The 19,224-nt window shown below is 40.5% G+C and overlaps 1 protein-coding gene across 1 annotated transcript; it reads right to left on the bottom strand.

The window, feature by feature from the left end:
- Positions 1-805: 805 nt before the first annotated feature.
- Positions 806-15,403, bottom strand: oatx (organic anion transporter X). The gene is made up of 16 exons (XM_067609104.1): positions 15,243-15,403; positions 14,502-14,825; positions 12,832-12,996; positions 10,068-10,141; positions 9,851-9,980; positions 7,447-7,550; positions 7,111-7,265; positions 6,217-6,385; positions 5,992-6,115; positions 5,792-5,907; positions 3,777-3,831; positions 3,531-3,690; positions 3,347-3,455; positions 3,108-3,186; positions 1,457-1,584; positions 806-1,352 (listed from the first exon to the last, which is right to left on the bottom strand). The coding sequence occupies exons 2-16, from the start codon at positions 14,526-14,528 to the stop codon at positions 1,205-1,207; spliced, it is 1,743 nt and encodes a 580-aa protein (XP_067465205.1). The 5' UTR covers positions 14,529-14,825; positions 15,243-15,403; the 3' UTR covers positions 806-1,204.
- Between the last annotated feature and the right edge of the window lie 3,821 nt (positions 15,404-19,224).

Below are 19,224 nucleotides of genomic sequence, written 5' to 3'. Positions count from 1 at the left end.
TGAGAGTCGTTCCTGAATAGAAGGTGGAATTTACAACACATCTGCCAATAGAACAATAAGGTTCCATCAGCGAAGCTTCGCTGCTTAGATATATATATATATATATATATATATATATATATATATATCTAAGCATATATATATATATATATATATATATTGTAGCGACCCTGTTAATGTTCTTGTACTGTTAAGCGTTTGTTGGTAGCCACATGTTAAGAGGGCGTGAGTAGGGGAAGGGCAGGGATGTGAGTGTGTGTGTGTGTGTGCGCGTGCGCGAGGAGGAGAGTGAGTGAGAGAGCGAGAGGCGCGAGTGACAGCAGCTTCAGTTCTGTGAGTTCGAGTTACATTATTGTTGTTGTTTTTTTGGCGTGGTTACGGCCAACAGTAACCCATCCTGTTCAGCTAAATAAACGGTACAGTGCCGATCAGTTGCCTGTTATTTGAACACGTCCTGGCGGACGCTACAATATATATATATGCTTATATATATATATATATATATATATATATATATATATATATGTATATATATATATATATATATATATATATACATATATATATATTATTGTCATGTTAATATTGAGTTTATTATAAAGTGCAGTCTCATACATACCGACGGGCATCATTTTAAATTTAAAGAACAGGTATATGTGTTCAATAAAAATGTTCTTTATAAAAACATTGTGACTTTGTAATCTGATGATGAACAGTGTGTTTATATGATCAGCTGATTAATGCAGCTCATGTCCGTTTAGATGTGTCGCACTATAAAAAGCATCAAATCAACACAAACACAATCTGATATTAATCATATGTTTATTAGTTTTTACCCCCGTTATTGATTATTCATTCATCATTATTAATGACAGTCATTCTAATATGTTTGTACACCTTTCGGACTGTAACATGTTATATTTCTACCTCTTAGTCTGTCAGCTGCTGCACTTTCATTTATATCTAATAAGTCAATTGATAATCATCTGAGTTTATTGATTTAGACTCATGTTATAAATCGTCAGTAAAATGAGTTTTCTCTGCTGGAACAGATGATTTTACTCAAATCTGTGATACTTCAGGTTCATCTGATTCTCATTTACTCTTTTTTTTAGTAAATTAATGATTCTGACCATCTGATTGGTCAAGTTTCAGTCCAGCACGTCATTGGCTCTAACTGTCTGAAGTGGCGTCATCTGATTGGTCAGAGGGCATTGAGGCCGGTCCCTTCTGCTTCCTTGAGCTCTTTTAAAGCCACGCCTTCCTTTAAGACCACCTGGTCATCTTCAGAAGCCACGCCCTCTTTCAAGGCCACGCTCTCCTTTTGTAGGTGGGCGGGGCTTCTCCCAGACCTTCAGACAGACAGATAATAGTTATTGATCAGGTATGTAATGCTTGTTAGCATTAGCATCACTGTGGAACTAATGCTGCTAATGAAGCTAACTGGTTTGCTCACCATTTCTCCTCCACGTCCTCGATGGTGTCAGGCAGCGGCACATTTAGCGTCTCCGGCAGGAAGCAGGCAAAGCCTCCGGCGAGCACAGCCGCCCCCCCGTACACTACGCTGGGCAGAGCAGGGAATACCTGGGAAATGGAGTCCATCATTAGTCAAATAGACAGATGTTTGCAGGAACACAAATATTTATGATTCTTTATGCTGATGATGTCATGTTATATATCCTACCAGCTCATCGATACTATAAAAACATATTGTTGTGTCCATGATTGTTCAGCGTGTATCTGTTCTGGTGTTTAAACCATGAGTGGAAATGGGATCAAAGCATTTGTTTAGTGTTTAGAGCAACACAGATGGACTCATGTCACCGTATAAACTGCTTTAAACTGGTTTAACAGTTGAACCTCCAAAGGTAAAATTTACCTGTGGCAGTTTTTCAATCGTACATTAATAAGTTTTAATTAAATATTTGACCCCCAGTATTTGACTTTTCCTAAAATAATGTCGTGTATCGCCCACTATTGTTAAAAACAGTGAAGCTAAATCCAGATTAAAAACATTTATGACTATAAGAGCCACAGGGGAAAATTTACTCCGATATGAAATGCATCTGTTTTCGTGTGGTTTATGTTTAAACTATTAGTTGCTAGGCAACAGCGTTCATTAGTGTGTGATTAAGTCATAATTGATTATTCATTCATATTTGTTTTGCATGTTACCATTTATTGTTTTCAGACTTTTTAGCCTAATTTGCCCGTTTGCTTCCTCTGTTTTCAGCTTTAATGGTTACCTCTTTCTTCTTCACACATCGTTGAAATACTGAAATTAATAACTGATCAGGTGAAATTGTGCGCTTGACTTTGTCATGTGGATTTTGTTGCGACATTAAATCAAGTGTGATGGTTGTTCATTGTAACTATTATGGCTCATTATTTTTTTTTGGGTATTTAGGCTACTTTGGTCATTTAAATAACATTATTATCTTATTATGTGGTTTTATAATATCACACCATCCGTATATGCAAATGTTTTCTTCTAATGCCCATTTTAAGCAGCATTTTAGACTGATTCATACTGACAGCCATTCAAAGTGATTCAAAGTATTCTTAAAGATACATAGATTATAAAAACACTGCTGATGATTAAACAAATTAATTTAATGAGTTTAGACATTCCTTTGTGAAGAAGAGGCCTAAAATGACAGAGTGAGATACATTTGACCTGTTGGCTGTTGTAGGTATAGAGCGACCCCTGGTGGTTCTGGTCTTAAACACTGATGGACTCATATCACCGTTCATATGAATGTTTACCTGCTGCTGTACAGAACTGTGCATCAGAACAGACGTATTAAAATAATGAGAACTGCGACTGGAGATCACTTCACATGCATCTCTACAACTTTACTAACTTTCCAGGAACAAAGCAGCTGCTTTTTGCTGGATGATATGAATTATATAAAGAGTATAACAATAATAAAGAGTATAACAATAAAGAGTATAACAGTAATAAAGAGTATAACAGTAATAAAGAGTATAACAATAAAGAGTATAACAGTAATAAAGAGTATAACAATAATAAAGAGTATAACAGTAATAAAGAGTATTAACAGTGAGTTATTTCGGTTGCTTGATGGGAGAAGCAGTGATGTCACCTCGTCCAGGATGAGGACCGCGGGGGCCGCCATGCTGCCGATTCGGGCCATGGTGGACACGAGGCCCATTCCTGTCTGCCTGAAGACACAACACACAGGTACGAGGGGTCAAAGGTTAAAGGTGCTGATTAGCTGTAACGTTTGCTGTCTGAGAAAATCCCCAAAATACTGAAAATCAAAATGTCAACAACAACAAACTAAAGACAAAGGTTGTTGGATTAGAACCAGGTGAGTCTCACCTGATGATAGTGGGGTAGAGCTCTCCGGTGTACAGGTAGACTGTGGTGAAGGATGCTGAGGTGAAACCTTTACCGAGACACGCCAATGTGGTCCTGATGGTCTGCATGTCTGAGGGGGGGGGGCGAGGGTTTCAGTGAGGACAGTTTTTGACAGTGAGGACATTTATGGGTCAGTGTGTGTTACCTGCAGGGACGAAGATGTTAGCGAAGATGATGAGGGCCGATAGGAAGAGGCAGGCCGCCTGAGACACTCTCCTCCCTAGGTAACTGAGCATGCCCAGAGCCAGAAGTTTGGCAGGAAAATCAACAGCTCCAAAGATGATCTGCATCAGGTAAATACTCACCTGGGACAGTCGGACAAGTAGACAAGTGGGCAGTTAGACAGCTGTAAGCTAACATGTAGCATTGATGCTAATCGTTGTGAGCTAACCCCAAACTTCTGCAGGTCCATCGCCAGGCCGTAGTACGCAAAGCTGGTGGAGAACCTGCAAAAGAAATACAGGTGGTAAACATGTGGACAGGTAGACAGGTGATGTCACACATCCAGCCAGACTTTGTGGACCTGCAGCCTCTTCAGTCAGGTGGACCCATGGATGTTTTATAAGAACTGGATACAGACTCAAATATGGCGCAGTTCATTTAAAGTTGCTCAGTGGCAAATGAAGGTAAAGAAATTGGCTTCCCGCTGTGAAGAGATAACCTGGATGATGCTCACTACATGCATACTGAGCATGCTCCATGGCGCTGGGGTCCATAGAGCATGCTCAGCAGAGACTTCTGCTGGCCAAGCTGGTTGACTTCCAGTTGGCTCTCCGCTAACTTGAACGGGGATAAATGATTTAATGGCGTGGCTCTTTTAGACTTTCCAAATGTTACGGAGCGGCTGTGGCCCAGGACGTAGAGCGGGTCATCCGCTAATCAGAAGGTTGGTGGTTCGATTCCCGGCTCCTCCAGTCTGTATGTCAAAGTGTCCTGGGGCAGGATACCGAACCCCAGATGGCTCCTGATGCGTGGTAGCTTGCTGCCATCAGTGTGTGAGGCCAAAACTGACCAGCTCTCCTTAACATGCATCCCTCTGTCCACACTGTGTTTCATGTCCAGGCTACGACAGTGTAATGCAGTCACTTGAGGAAAAAAAATCCCTGTTTTTCTAAATTAACAAGATTCTCAAAATCCTGACTGCGATAACAGCGCCGTCTGAATTTTGTTGCGCCTAAAGTAGTGTAATTATGGTAAGGACAGCTCCTGAAAGATATATATACACGTTTTCTTTCATCTTCCTTCTGTGTTCTTATATAAACATAATGCATTGTACTTTTTTCTCATGTTTGAGCTGTTGTAAGTTTAATTCTGCAGGTCCAGATGTTCTCTAACAGCGTTAAAGTTCAGTCATTACACTGTACCTGTTTGTGGGATCTATTTTGGGTCCCCTCTTATTCACTGTATACATGTTACCCCTGAGGCAAATCATATGTAGACATGTTATCATTTTCATTGCTACACGGATGACACCCAGTTGTATGTCCCTTTAAAGCCTGGTACCATCAATGTCCTGCCTTGCTGAAATTAATAATTGGATGTCCAAAAATTTCCTGCAATTGAATTACTCCAAATCAGAAATGATTAACTGAGACAGTTAACCAAGATCAGGTCATTCCTTTCCTCTGCAGACTTACAAAAGGTCATCCATGCTTTTATCTCCTCCAGACTTAACTATTGCAATGCACTTTATTCTGGCATCAGCAGCCATAACATCCAAAGGCTGCAGTTGGTACAAAACGCTGCTGCCAGGCTTTTAACATGTACTAAGAGAAGTGACCACATTACACCAATCCTTGCTGCCCTTCACTGGTAACCTGTGAGTTTTAGAATTGAGTTTAAGATGTTATTGCTTGTTTTAGAGGCTTGAATAGTCAGGCTCCTACCTTAATCTGATATTTGCTAACTCCCTATGAGCCTTATTGCTGCTTGAGATCCTCCATCAGGGCCCTACTGATTGCTCCAAGATCTGAGTTTGTCACTAGAGGGGCCTTTGCTGTTCAGGCCCCTCAGCTGTGGACCTCTGCCTGGAGACAAACTCAGAATCCTCTTTTAACACTATTAAACTATTGACACTATTTAAATTATTTTAACTGGTTTATATCTTGTGTTATTTATTTTCTGTTTTTATTGTGAAGCACTTTATAACATTGTTTTTGAAAGGTGCAATATAAATAAAGTTATTATTATTATTATTATTATTACAATTATTATTAATTACACAGTTTGCCCACTTTCTCAGACTGGCTGCACAGTCCAGCGCTGCTCCTGGGGGGTTCAGTGGATCCACAGCCTGTATATAAGATCACACTTTTATATAAAGATGTCTCCACTTCCTGCTGCTGAAGGTTTGACCTTCACCTGTCAGAATAAATGAATGAATGTGCAGCAGGTGTGTTTTCTCACCAGACGGCGATGAGGCAGATGGAGATGCGTCTCATCCCCGGAGTCCTCAGCAGGTCATACGCTGTGAACGTCGAACGACTCAATTCAATCTCTTTATTCATGTGAGAGTGGAGAACCTGCGGGTCACATGGCACTGATCTCAACATCAGACAAAGTTAAATACAGCATGTGACAGACAGACAGGCAGGCAGGCAGGTTACCTCCAGAGTCAACTTGTCAATCATCTCTGGTTTCCCGTTGACTCGAGCAACTCGATGAAGAGCCTTTAACGCGTCCTCAGACCTTTGCTTCAGAACCAACCAACGGGCCGACTCCGAGTACCACCTGACCAATCGGAGAGAAGAAAGATTAGAACCATTAAGCATGTGACCAATTAGAGAGCAGACAGTTCAGAACCACCTGACCAGTTACTGAATAATACGTACCAGCTATAGGCAAAGAACAGGAAGTGGGGGGCACAGACAATCAGCTGCAGCTTCCGCCAATCCCTCAACCAATAGGCAAGCCCCGCCAGGATCATCTGACCAAAGGTGAAGAAAAAGGAGGTGAGCGTGCCCACTAATGTCCTGGCTTTGGTCGGGATCCACTCCACCTCTGAGGACAGACAAGTAGACAAAAAGACAGGTTGGTCCACCTCTGAGAACATGTCATCATTTTGTTCCTCAGAGAATCAAACAGGTAGACGGATACATTGGCTGCATCCCAATTCCCTTAAATTGCATCAGTGTTTTCCCTCACTTGCATCTTTTCCTTCCACCAAACATGTGAAGAGAGAGGAAATGAGGAAATATGTTTTTAGAGAAATGATACGTCCTCTCCCCCGAAGGGTCACGTGACGGCTGATCAGCTGTCAGTCAGCTTTAACAGCTGTAGAGACTTTTGAAGGAGTTTGTGTCTGCGTACATGTGCACCGTGTTGACACTAATAAAGCTACACAGTTATCACTGCCAGCAGCTGTTTCCTCTCTGCAGCTTGTTACATGTTTAATAAACACCTGCATATGAATAAAAACCTGCATTCACTATTTATACTGTGTCCTGCTCAGAGGCACAGGAACCATTTCTACTGGCAGAATATGTTTATATTATTTATTGATATTCTGAATGTGAATAATAAGCCTGAATATGATCAGAGTGTCTTTTGAACACTGGAAATTATTGGTTAGCTTGAATGTTTCAGGGAAAACTGAATCAAACCCGACAGTCAGGATTGTTTTACAATAGTCCTCGACCTCCTGATCAAGCAAGGACTGATCAAATAAGGGAACTGAGATGCATCTACTGACACACAGACAGACAGACAGATAGGTAGACAGGTACTCAGTGAGACTCCGTTCAGGATGACTCCGGACACCGCCATCCCACTCAGAAACCTGAAAATGCAGTAGGTAGAATAAGATGGAGAGAGCGCGGAGCTACAGCCAAGCACAGCCAGCTGCAGGTACGACCAAATGAGAACAGATCGCCTCCCAAACCTGAGAGAGAAACAGAGAGACACATTCTGATTGGCTGGATTTCACTTTAGACGACACACAGGTAACAAGAACAGAGACGATGTCACTAAAACATGAACACGGAGAGGCTGTTCCAAAACTTCACAGCTTTACAGTTTTAATGTTTATATGAATATTTGTCATTTGAACAGATGAGTCTCACCTGTCTGACAGCCCACCGTAGATGATGGCTCCTGTTAAAACTCCGCCCATATAAATGGTCTGAATCATCTGTTTCAGAGGACGCAGAGAACAAACCAGGTCCCACTGAAAGCCAGACAGATGTAGACAGAGGGGGAGACAGATCAGACGGAGAGACAGACAGAGCGTACAACTTTCTACAGAATCACTATAACCTCCTAGAGGATCACTACAACCTCCCACAGGATCACTACAGCCTTCTACGGGATCACTACAACCTTCTATAGAATCACTACAACTTTCTATAGAATCACTACAACCTTCTACGGAATCACTACAACCTTCTATAGAATCACTACAACCTTCTATAGAATCACTACAACCTCCTAGAGGATCACTACAACCTTCTATAGAATCACTACAACCTTCTATAGAATCACTACAACCTCCTAGAGGATCACTACAACCTTCTACAGAATCACTACAACCTCCTAGAGGATCACTACAACCTTCTACAGAATCAATACAACTTTCTACAGAATCACTACAACCTCCTAGAGGATCACTACAACTTTCTATAGAATCACTACAACTTTCTATAGAATCACTACAACCTTCTACAGAATCACTACAACCTTCTATAGAATCACTACAACCTCCTAGAGGATCACTACAACCTTCTATAGAATCACTACAACCTTCTATAGAATCACTACAACCTCCTAGAGGATCACTACAACCTTCTATAGAATCACTACAACCTCCTAGAGGATCACTACAATCTCCCACAGGATCACTACAACCTTCTACAGGATCACTACAACTTTCTACAGAATCACTACAACCTCCTAGAGGATCACTACAACCTTCTATAGAATCACTACAACTTTCTACAGAATCACTACAACCTTCTACAGAATCACTACAACTTTCTATAGAATCACTACAACCTCCTAGAGGATCACTACAACCTTCTACAGAATCACTACAACCTTCTATAGAATCACTACAACCTCCTAGAGGATCACTACAACCTTCTACAGAATCACTACAACTTTCTACAGAATCACTAAAACCTCCTAGAGGATCACTACAACCTTCTATAGAATCACTACAACTTTCTACAGAATCACTACAACCTTCCACAGAATCACTACAACCTCCGAGAGGATCACTCCAACCTCCTAGAGAATCACTACAACCTTTTACAGGATCACTACACCCTTCTATAGGATCACTATAACCTTTTACAGGATCACTACATTCTTCTACAGAATCACTACAACCTACAGGATCACTACACCCTTCTACAGGATCACTAAAACCTTTTACAGGATCAATACAACCTTCTACAGGATCACTACAACGTACAGGATCACTACAACCTCATACAGGATCACTACAACCTTCTACAGGATCACTACAACGTACAGGATCACTACAACCTTCTACAGAATCACTACAACCTCCGAGAGGATCACTTCAACCTCCTAGAGAATCACTACAACCTTTTACAGGATCACTACATTCTTCTACAGGATCACTATAACCTTTTACAGGATCACTACATTCTTCTACAGGATCACTATAACCTTTTACAGGATCACTACATTCTTCTACAGGATCACTACAACCTACAGGATCACTACAACCTACAGGATCAATACAACCTTTTACAGGATCACTACAACCTCATACAGGATCACTACAACCTTCTACAGGATCATTACAACGTACAGGATCACTTCAACCTCCTAGAGAATCACTACAACCTTTTACAGGATCACTACATTCTTCTACAGGATCACTATAACCTTTTACAGGATCACTACATTCTTCTACAGGATCACTATAACCTTTTACAGGATCACTACATTCTTCTACAGGATCACTATAACCTTTTACAGGATCACTACATTCTTCTACAGGATCACTATAACCTTTTACAGGATCACTACATTCTTCTACAGGATCACTATAACCTTTTACAGGATCACTACAACCTACAGGATCACTACAACCTACAGAATCACTACAACCTACAGGATCACTACAACCTACAGGATCACTACAACCTACAGGATCACTATAACCTTTTACAGGATCACTACAACCTCATACAGGATCACTACACCCTTCTTCAGGATCACTACAACCTCCTACTGGATCATTACAACCTCCTACTGGATCACTACAACCTCCTACAGGATCCCTTTAAAAAAAAATTAGCTGACAGCTGCCGATGTTGGAAACACTGAGACTGAAGCAGAGAGGCAATGTTCAGCAACACAGAAAGGAGCTAGATGAGGCTAAAAAGAGTTGGTAATAATTCTGTGAGTTGATCACTACCAGAAACACGTTAAAGTCACACAAAGAAGTCTGAGCCAGCGTTCATAAATATCAGAGAGCAGATTTCTTCTCATTACCTCTGAGACGGTGGTGGCGTGGAACTCAGAGCGGTCAAACGTCCATCCATCCGCACATCCTTCAGTCTGCAGCTGGCTAACGTTGGCAGAGATGTTAGCAGCTAACAGCTGCCACTGAGGCTCCACGTACCTGAATAACAGGTGAGCGTTTACTCATTGATACAACTCACCACAGAGTGTAATTCTCAATTAAACCAAAAGAAAAAGGCAATGATACCTCCTGCAGCGGTCCAGTCTATTTCCTGAAGAATCAGGAGGGATGAAAGCTTTCAGCAGCTGCTTCTCATCCACCTGAAACAGCCAATTATATTCATCCAGCCAATTAATAAGCCAATCATATACAGTTAGCTAATCAATGAGACTTCATTCATTCAAACCTCTATTTATACAGGGTAGGCCATTAAGAGCAAGCTCTCTTTTACAAGGACACCCTGATTATAATACTAATATAAAATATAAGAAACAATAAATATAATTGGCAAATATAAAAAGCAAATATGAACAGATAAGCATTATAATATATAAAATATAAGAAACAATAAAAGCAATATATTAAAAAAAGGTAAGGGTAAAGGTACTTTATTTGTCACACATACAGTTGTACAGGGAAATTGGATCTCTGCATTTAACCCATTCTAAGTATTAGGAGCAGCAAATAAAACATATATTATGAAAACATACAGACGGGTGACAAATTAAAGGAAAAACTGGTCCAGGTCTGAATGCTTGACCCCTACAGTGATCTGGTGGCTCTGCTATGCTCTGGGGGGCATTCTTCAAAAAGATGTTCCGTCATGTGGTGTTGTGATGATGATGGTGATGCAGAGCGCTGTCTAACACGTCAGCTGGGTTGAGATCTGGTGACTGTGAAGGTCGTAACATATGATTCACATCATTTAATCCTCATCAAACCATCTTGGAAGAGACCACTCCCATCAGGATAGACATGTTTCATCACAGGATAAAGTTGATCACTCACAACTACTTTGTATTGATTAGCAGTGACCCTTCCCTCTAAGGGGACAAGTGGATCCAAACCATGCCAGCATAACAGAGCCACCAGACCCCCTCACTGCAGGGGTCAAGCATTCAGACCTGGACCAGTTTTTCCTTTAATATGTCATCCGTCTGTATTAAGGCAATAAAAGCAATATATGTACATAACAGTTAAAGCTCAATAAATCACACACATTCACACTGCCCTTTGTCAGCTAAGAAAAATTTAAAATGATTCAAAGGAATTAGCTCATCTAATTTTACTGTCTTCTGCAAGTTGTTCCAGTTGTGTGGAGTTTAATATGTAAAAGCCAGTTTCCCAGTCTCAGTGCTAACATGTTGATTTTCAAGGGCAAAATAGTGTTGGGACCGAGTGCAGTGTGAAACTGACTTAAAGTGGCGACTGCCATCCAACTTTCTCATAAAGAACACACTGATGGTTCTAAAGCATCCCAGTTATGATCCTGAGGACAGAATGATAGACTGCATCAAGAGGTTTAAGAGTAGAAGCAGGAGAGTCACCATAGTCCATAATGGATAAAAAGGTTGAACAATTTGCTCTCTATAATTCTGGGTGATATATGCCGTATATTTCTATTAAAGACTTAGTCATTTCATCAATATGTTTTTTGAAGCACAGCCTGTCATCTATCCACAAACCAAGGTATTTATAAGAGGATGCTCTTTCTATTGGTGTCCCACTAAGAGTAGTAATATTCACTTCCATGGTATAGTTAGTCAGTTTTCTAGAAAACAGCATACATTTTATTTTATCTGAGTTTAACAGTAATTAAAGATCAATCAATGTTTGCTGTATCGCACAGAAATCAATATGCAAATTTTGAACCGCCTGGGCAACAGAGGGTACTATTGTATAGATAATAGTGTTATCTTCATACAGATCAATGGTGCCGTTTGTCACTTTTTCACCTAATTAATTTATAAAAATTGTAAATAGTGTAAATAAAATGGAACCCTGTTGAAATGGAAACTCATACCCTTATGTAATACTGCCTTTATAGTCAAAAACACATTGTAAGACTTTGTGCTCTCTGCTTCCTGCGTAAAAAATGTTCCCAATAGTCATCATCAAAGGTGAGCTGTGGGAGAGACAGAGAGGGAAAGTCCTTAAGGAGGAAAGGCAGATAAGGATTCCCCTTTTAACTCTTAATTCTCAGAAGATTAAAAGAAACTTCTTAGAGAGATGGTGAATTAATTAAAAGAAACCTATTAGGGTGACAAATATGAGATGATTGTGATGCATGCAGTTGAATGTACAAATGCTGACAGGGAACTTCATACAGTATCTCTCTTTCAGCCTAGCAAACTGGGAGATCTGCATTTGCAAATGTGAACTTTGTTTACTGCAACATTTATGTAAAGATAAAACGAAGGCTGTCCAAATGTAGGGATGCTTCTTGTTACCACAATCAGATTAAAATATAGGTTAAGCATTCAACTAAAAATGGAGCTGCCAATGATAACAGTGGTTCTAAAGGATCCACCCCAGGGGACATTTTTTGGATCAATAGAACAAAGAGCGTTCAACCCCACAAGATTTGTTAAAGTCTTCAATGAAAAGGTTTGAATGCCCATATTGTCTGTCCAGCAATGTGCATTATGACCAGAGACAGGGACAAGTCCAGCAGTTTCTAATAAATAACCTGATGCTATAAAATGTTCATTGAATGCATCACATATTACTTTTCCGACTGAGATAGTGGTGGAACCTTGAACTGTGTCACTGGGTGAGGATGAAGGAGGACTATGTGGTAATGATTAACCGTTTTCCAAAAATATGCTGGGTTTCTTTACTTTCAGATAGTGCTGAGACACACAATGAAGATTTAGCATTTTGAATAATCCATCCAGCCAAACGACCTGTTCATCGATAGAGCCAATCACGTGCAACCATCACAACCATGAGCTGATTCATTTAGTAATCTGATCGGACAGACAGGTTGCCTGGTGGTGAGACAGGTTACCTGGTAGTGCGACAGGTTGTAGAGGCTCTGATTGGCCGGCAGGCTGCAGTGGTGGGCGGGGATTCCTGAGACAAAGTTGTTCAGCAGGTTTTGACTCGCCATCATTAAACCAGGTAGACTGATCAGGGTCACATGGAGCCACTGGTACCTGCCAAACCCGCCCACCTCGCCATGGTAACAGGAGAGAGAGACAGGTTACGCACCTGCATCACACCTGATCTACACACACCTGGTCTATAACACCTGCATCATACCTGGTCTACCCACACCTGGTCTATAACACCTGCATTCCACCTGGTCTACACACACCTGGTCTATAACACCTGCATTCCACCTGGTCTACACACACCTGGTCTATAACACCTGCATTACACCTGGTCTACACACACCTGGTCTATAACACCTGCATTCCACCTGGTCTACACACACCTGGTCTATAACACCTGCATCACACCTGATCTACACACACCTGGTCTATAACACCTGCATTCCACCTGGTCTACACACACCTGGTCTATAACACCTGCATTCCACCTGGTCTACACACACCTGGTCTATAACACCTGCATTACACCTGGTCTACACACACCTGGTCTATAACACCTGCATCATACCTGGTCTACCCACACCTGGTCTATAACACCTGCATTCCACCTGGTCTACACACACCTGGTCTATAACACCTGCATTACACCTGGTCTACACACACCTGGTCTATAACACCTGCATTCCACCTGGTCTACCCACACCTGGTCTACATACACCTGCATCTCACCTGGTCTTCCCACACCTGGTCTATAACACCTGCATCTCACCTGATACCCACACCTGGTCTATAACACCTGCATCTCACCTGGTCTTCCCACACCTGGTCCTCCCACACCTGGTCTATAACACCTGCTTTACACCTGGTCCACCAACACCTGGTCTAAACACACCTGGTCTACCTGGACAAGTGTGTTTAGCCCAAACTGACTTCTCCTCTTGTAATCAGATTATGTGATACAGTACAGATAATATGACATAACGATTTAGTAATCAGAACACATGATGTAGTCAGATTATGCTACAGAGTAAACAGATCATGACATAATAAAACTAATCAGATTAGAGACATGAATCTGACTACAGGGCAGACTAATGAGATTATATTACAGTAATCAGATTAAACACATTAAACAGATTCTCACATCTGTAATCAGATTACACCACACAATAATGATTACACACAGTAATCAGTCCATCTGTAATCAGATTACACCACACAATAATGATTACACACAGTAATCAGTCCATCTGTAATCAGATTACACCACACAATAATGATTACACACAGTAATCAGTCCATCTGTAATCAGATTACACCTTAGAGTAATCAGGTTACATACAGTAATCAGGTTACATCAGTAATCAGTCTATCTGTAATCAGATTACACCTTAGAGTAATCAGGTTACATACAGTAATCAGGTTACCTAAGTAATCAGTCCATCTGTAATCAGATTACACCTTAGAGTAATCAGGTTACATACAGTAATCAGGTTACCTAAGTAATCAGTCCATCTGTAATCAGATTACACCTTAGAGTAATCAGGTTACATACAGTAATCAGGTTACATCAGTAATTAAATTACACCCAAAGTAATCAGATTACATAGCGGAGGTAACTCACCTCCTCCAGCAGGTCAGCGAAGCCCATCTCTCCGTCTTCAGTTCAACGTTTTTACAATCTTAAAATCAATAAAAGTATTTCCTAATACTGATGGTTCATGTTTTACCTCCTCAGCTGTTAGTGTTCACGTGTTATTATTAATAATAATAATAATCAGAAGTTTTATTTCCTCTCAGTTGTTACAGGGTTCACTTAATAAAAATAATAATAATAAGTTTTATCTCCACTCAGCTGTTACAGTGTTAACTTATTAATAATAATAATAATAATGATAATTATCAGAGGTGTCTTCGGGCTTTGAGCTTCTGTTCCATCAGAATGAACCTGAGAACAAAAACAAACATTACTTTTGTATTAATTGTTTTTTAAACATGTACTTACTTTAAAACTCCAGAAAAGTGTTTGAATGTTTCGGGTCAAAGGTCAAACTGTCTCCTGAGGAGATGTCAACGCTGCTCACTGTGAAACTCCAAAACTATCAAAAACATCCTCCAAAACTTTCCCAACCTTCTCCAGACTATTCCAGACCTTAGTCATTTCATTGGCTGTACTGGTGAGTGAAATCTTTACATATCATGACACGAGTCCCGTAGCGACTGTAGTGTTTTTACAGTGAACTCTAAACAGGTGAATATTTATATGGAGTCTGGTGAGAGTTCTTAAAGGATTAGTGTGGCTGCAGCTGAACAAAGAAACAATTAAAAGAGGATTTTCTCCGTAAATCAGTGGAAACATACTTACAGTCTACGGAGGGACGACTGGATGGACGGAAGTCATAAGCAGCAGAAAAGAGACAACTGAACATTTAGTGACTTTACAAGGAAAAGTCAAGTCTTCCTCTGCCTGTCTGTTGTCTTCTGTCCGGTTCACTGGTCGACAGACCCTTGTAACATGGGTGACTTCTCTCTCTCTCCCTCTCTCTCTCTCTGCTTTTCTTGGCTTATAATCATTTGTTTTTCAGTTAATGGTTGAGCGAGTCGAATCCCTCTCTCACTTTAGAGGGAAAAGCTTCAGTGATCAATAAACCAGTCCATCGATCAATAGGAAAATATGTCGATGGATGTAAACAGATCATTTGCTTTTTCAGAAGAAAGCAGCTGAAACAATCAGTTTTATAACTTATTAATCATTAAAGTCATTTTTCTGGTTCCAGCTTCTTTTAGTCCTGATAGTAAAGTGAGTTCAGTGAAAAACGTTGAAAGTTCAAATGTTGGTGAAAATAAGTGTGTTCATATGACCTTTCATGAAATAGTTTTTATATCTGTTGGTTTGGTTGGTGAAACCACAAATAAACCTCTGACCTGAAATAAAAACTGTAACTCACAGTTCACTGGGAAGCAGCAACAGGAAGTGCCCAAGTGCTTCAATCCTTTCCAAACTTCTCCAGGTTTCCTCCAAATCTTTCCTAACGTTTCCCAGAGCTCCCAAAAACTTCCAAACATCCTCTAAACACAACTCCTCTACACATCTTTACACGTTTCTCTACACCTTTCCAAACTGCTCCAAACCTTTCCAAACCTTTCCTTATGTCCCCCAGAGTTCCCAGAAACTCTCCATACCTTTCAAAACCTTTCCAGAACACCTCCAAACCTTTCCAGACCTCTCCCGCCAGCCTCGGCTCTGTCCAGCAGACGGTCGGGTGACTCGTCGTTTGTTTTCTGTCCTCGCTCCTCGCTGAGCGCTCTTAAGTTTTTCTGCGCTGGAATTCATCCGACTGAGTTTGAGTCAACAAACGTCTCAGCAGGTTTCAGATCAGACAACACAAAGGACATGGACAGAGAAAAACACGCTAAACACGTGTATGAAACACACCAACATGCATGTAAAACACAGAGAAACATGCTAAACACGTGTATGAAACACACCAACATGCATGTAAAACACAGAGAAACATGCTAAACACGTGTATGAAACACACCAACATGCATGTAAAACACAGAGAAACACGCTAAACACGTGTATGAAACACACCAACATGCATGTAAAACACAGAGAAACACGCTAAACACGTGTATGAAACACACCAACATGCATGTAAAACACAGAGAAACACGCTAAACACGTGTATGAAACACACCAACATGCATGTAAAACACAGAGAAACACGCTAAACACGTGTATGAAACACACCAACATGCATGTAAAACACAGAGAAACATGCTAAACACGTGTATGAAACACACCAAAATGCATGTAAAACACAGAAACACACTAAACACATGTATGAAACACACCAACATGCATGTAAAACACAGAGAAACATGCTAAACACGTGTATGAAACACACCAACATGCATGTAAAACACAGAAACACACTAAACACGTGTATGAAACACATCAACATGTATGTAAAACACAGAGAAAAACACTAAACATGTGTATGAAACACACCAAAATGCATGTAAAACACAGAGAAACATGCTAAACACGTGTATGAAACACACCAACATGCATGTAAAACACAGAGAAACACACTAAACATGTGTATGAAACACACCAACATGCATGTAAAACACAGAGAAACATGCTAAACATGTGTATGAAACACACCAACATGCATGTAAAACACAGAAACACACTAAACACATGTATGAAACACACCAACATGCATGTAAAACACAGAGAAACACGCTAAACACGTGTATAAAACACATCAACATGTATGTAAAACACAGAGAAACACACTAAACACGTGTATGAAACACACCAACATGCATGTAAAACACAGAAACACACTAAAAACGTGTATGAAACACACCAACATGCATGTAAAACACAGAAACACACTAAACACATGTATAAAACACATCAACATGCATGTAAAACACAGAGAAACACGCTAAACACGTGTATGAAACACACCAACATGCATGTAAAACACAGAGAAACACGCTAAACACGTGTATGAAACACACCAACATGTATGTAAAACACAGAGAAACACACTAAACATGTGTATGAAACACACCAACATGTATGTAAAACACAGAGAAACACATAACACATGACCACATATGTAATAACACAATAAACAGGATGTTGTGTTTCTGTCAGTCTGTTTTGTGTGAACTGAGCCTTTAATCACTGATTAGTGTTTTACACGTGTTCCTGACAACTGAGCATGTGTGTGTGTGTTTGAGTGACACAGTTTCTGTGTTGAAATGTTGAATATTAACAGAACAAAGTTAAACTCGGTAATCATTCTGTGTTCAACTGAGGAACTGCTGACACCTCTGTTATTATCGTTTACTGCAGGATCACTGCAGTAACTGTATTACTGGAGTACTGCAGTAACTGTATTACTGGAGGATCACTGCAGTAACTGTATTACTGGAGTACTGCAGTAACTGTATTACTGCAGGATCACTGCAGTAACTGTATTACTGGAGTACTGCAGTAACTGTATTACTGGAGTACTGCAGTAACTGTATTACTGCAGGATCACTGCAGTAACTGTATTACTGGAGGATCACTGCAGTAACTGTATTACTGGAGTACTGCAGTAACTGTATTACTGCAGGATCACTGCAGTAACTGTATTACTGGAGTACTGCAGTAACTGTATTACTGCAGGATCACTGCAGTAACTGTATTACTGGAGTACTGCAGTAACTGTATTACTGCAGGATCACTGCAGTAACTGTATTACTGCAGGATCACTGCAGTAACTGTATTACTGGAGTACTGCAGTAACTGTATTACTGCAGGATCACTGCAGTAACTGTATTACTGGAGTACTGCAGTAACTGTATTACTGGAGTACTGCAGTAACTGTATTACTGCAGGATCACTGCAGTAACTGTATTACTGCAGGATCACTGCAGTAACTGTATTACTGCAGGATCACTGCAGTAACTGTATTACTGGAGTACTGCAGTAATACAGTATTGATACATACAATACAGATGCAGAACTCTCGAATTCATCAACCCAAAAACACCAATAAAAATAAAGTTCCAAAATAAAAACATCAAATACGTAAAGGAGAATTCCTGACGAGGAGTTATCAGGAGTCTGTTATCAGGAGGTGTCTGTTATCAGGTGTCTGTTATCAGGAGTCTGTTATCAGGAGTCTGTTATCAGGAGTCTGTTATCAGGAGTCTGTTATCAGGAGTCTGTTATCAGGTGTCTGTTATCAGGAGTCTGTTATCAGGAGTCTGTTATCAGGTGTCTGTTATCAGGAGTCTGTTATCAGGTGTCTGTTATCAGGAGTCTGTTATCAGGAGGTGTCTGTTATCAGGAGGAGTCTGTTATCAGGTGTCTGTTATCAGGAGTCTGTTATCAGGTGTCTGTTATCAGGAGGAGTCTGTTATCAGGAGTCTGTTATCAGGAGTCTGTTATGAGGAGTCTGTTATCAGGAGGAGTCTGTTATCAGGAGGAGTCTGTTATCAGGAGTCTGTTATCAGGAGGTGTCTGTTATCAGGAGGAGTCTGTTATCAGGTGTCTGTTATCAGGAGGTGTCTGTTATCAGGAGTCTGTTATCAGGTGTCTGTTATCAGGAGTCTGTTATCAGGTGTCTGTTATCAGGAGGAGTCTGTTATCAGGTGTCTGTTATCAGGAGTCTGTTATCAGGAGTCTGTTATCAGGTGTCTGTTATCAGGAGGAGTCTGTTATCAGGTGTCTGTTATCAGGAGTCTGTTATCAGGAGGAGTCTGTTATCAGGAGTCTGTTATCAGGAGGAGTCTGTTATCAGGAGTCTGTTATCAGGAGTCTGTTATCAGGT

The sequence above is a fragment of the Thunnus thynnus genome, chromosome 13, assembly GCF_963924715.1.
Source record: "Thunnus thynnus chromosome 13, fThuThy2.1, whole genome shotgun sequence".
Classification (NCBI taxonomy): Eukaryota; Metazoa; Chordata; class Actinopteri; order Scombriformes; family Scombridae; genus Thunnus; species Thunnus thynnus.
Note: the sequence above shows the minus strand (reverse complement) of the source record. Positions and strands in the feature narration are given on the sequence as shown.

Coding starts and splice junctions, on each gene's coding strand:
- oatx (XM_067609104.1), bottom strand. CDS start 14,528: ATGGGCTTCGCTGACCTGCTGGAGGAG. Junction 5,908..5,991: donor TTGACAAGTTGACTCTGGAG/GTAACCTGCCTG, acceptor TGTGACCCGCAG/GTTCTCCACTCTCACATGAA. Junction 3,187..3,346: donor CTCTACCCCACTATCATCAG/GTGAGACTCACC, acceptor TTGTGTCTTCAG/GCAGACAGGAATGGGCCTCG.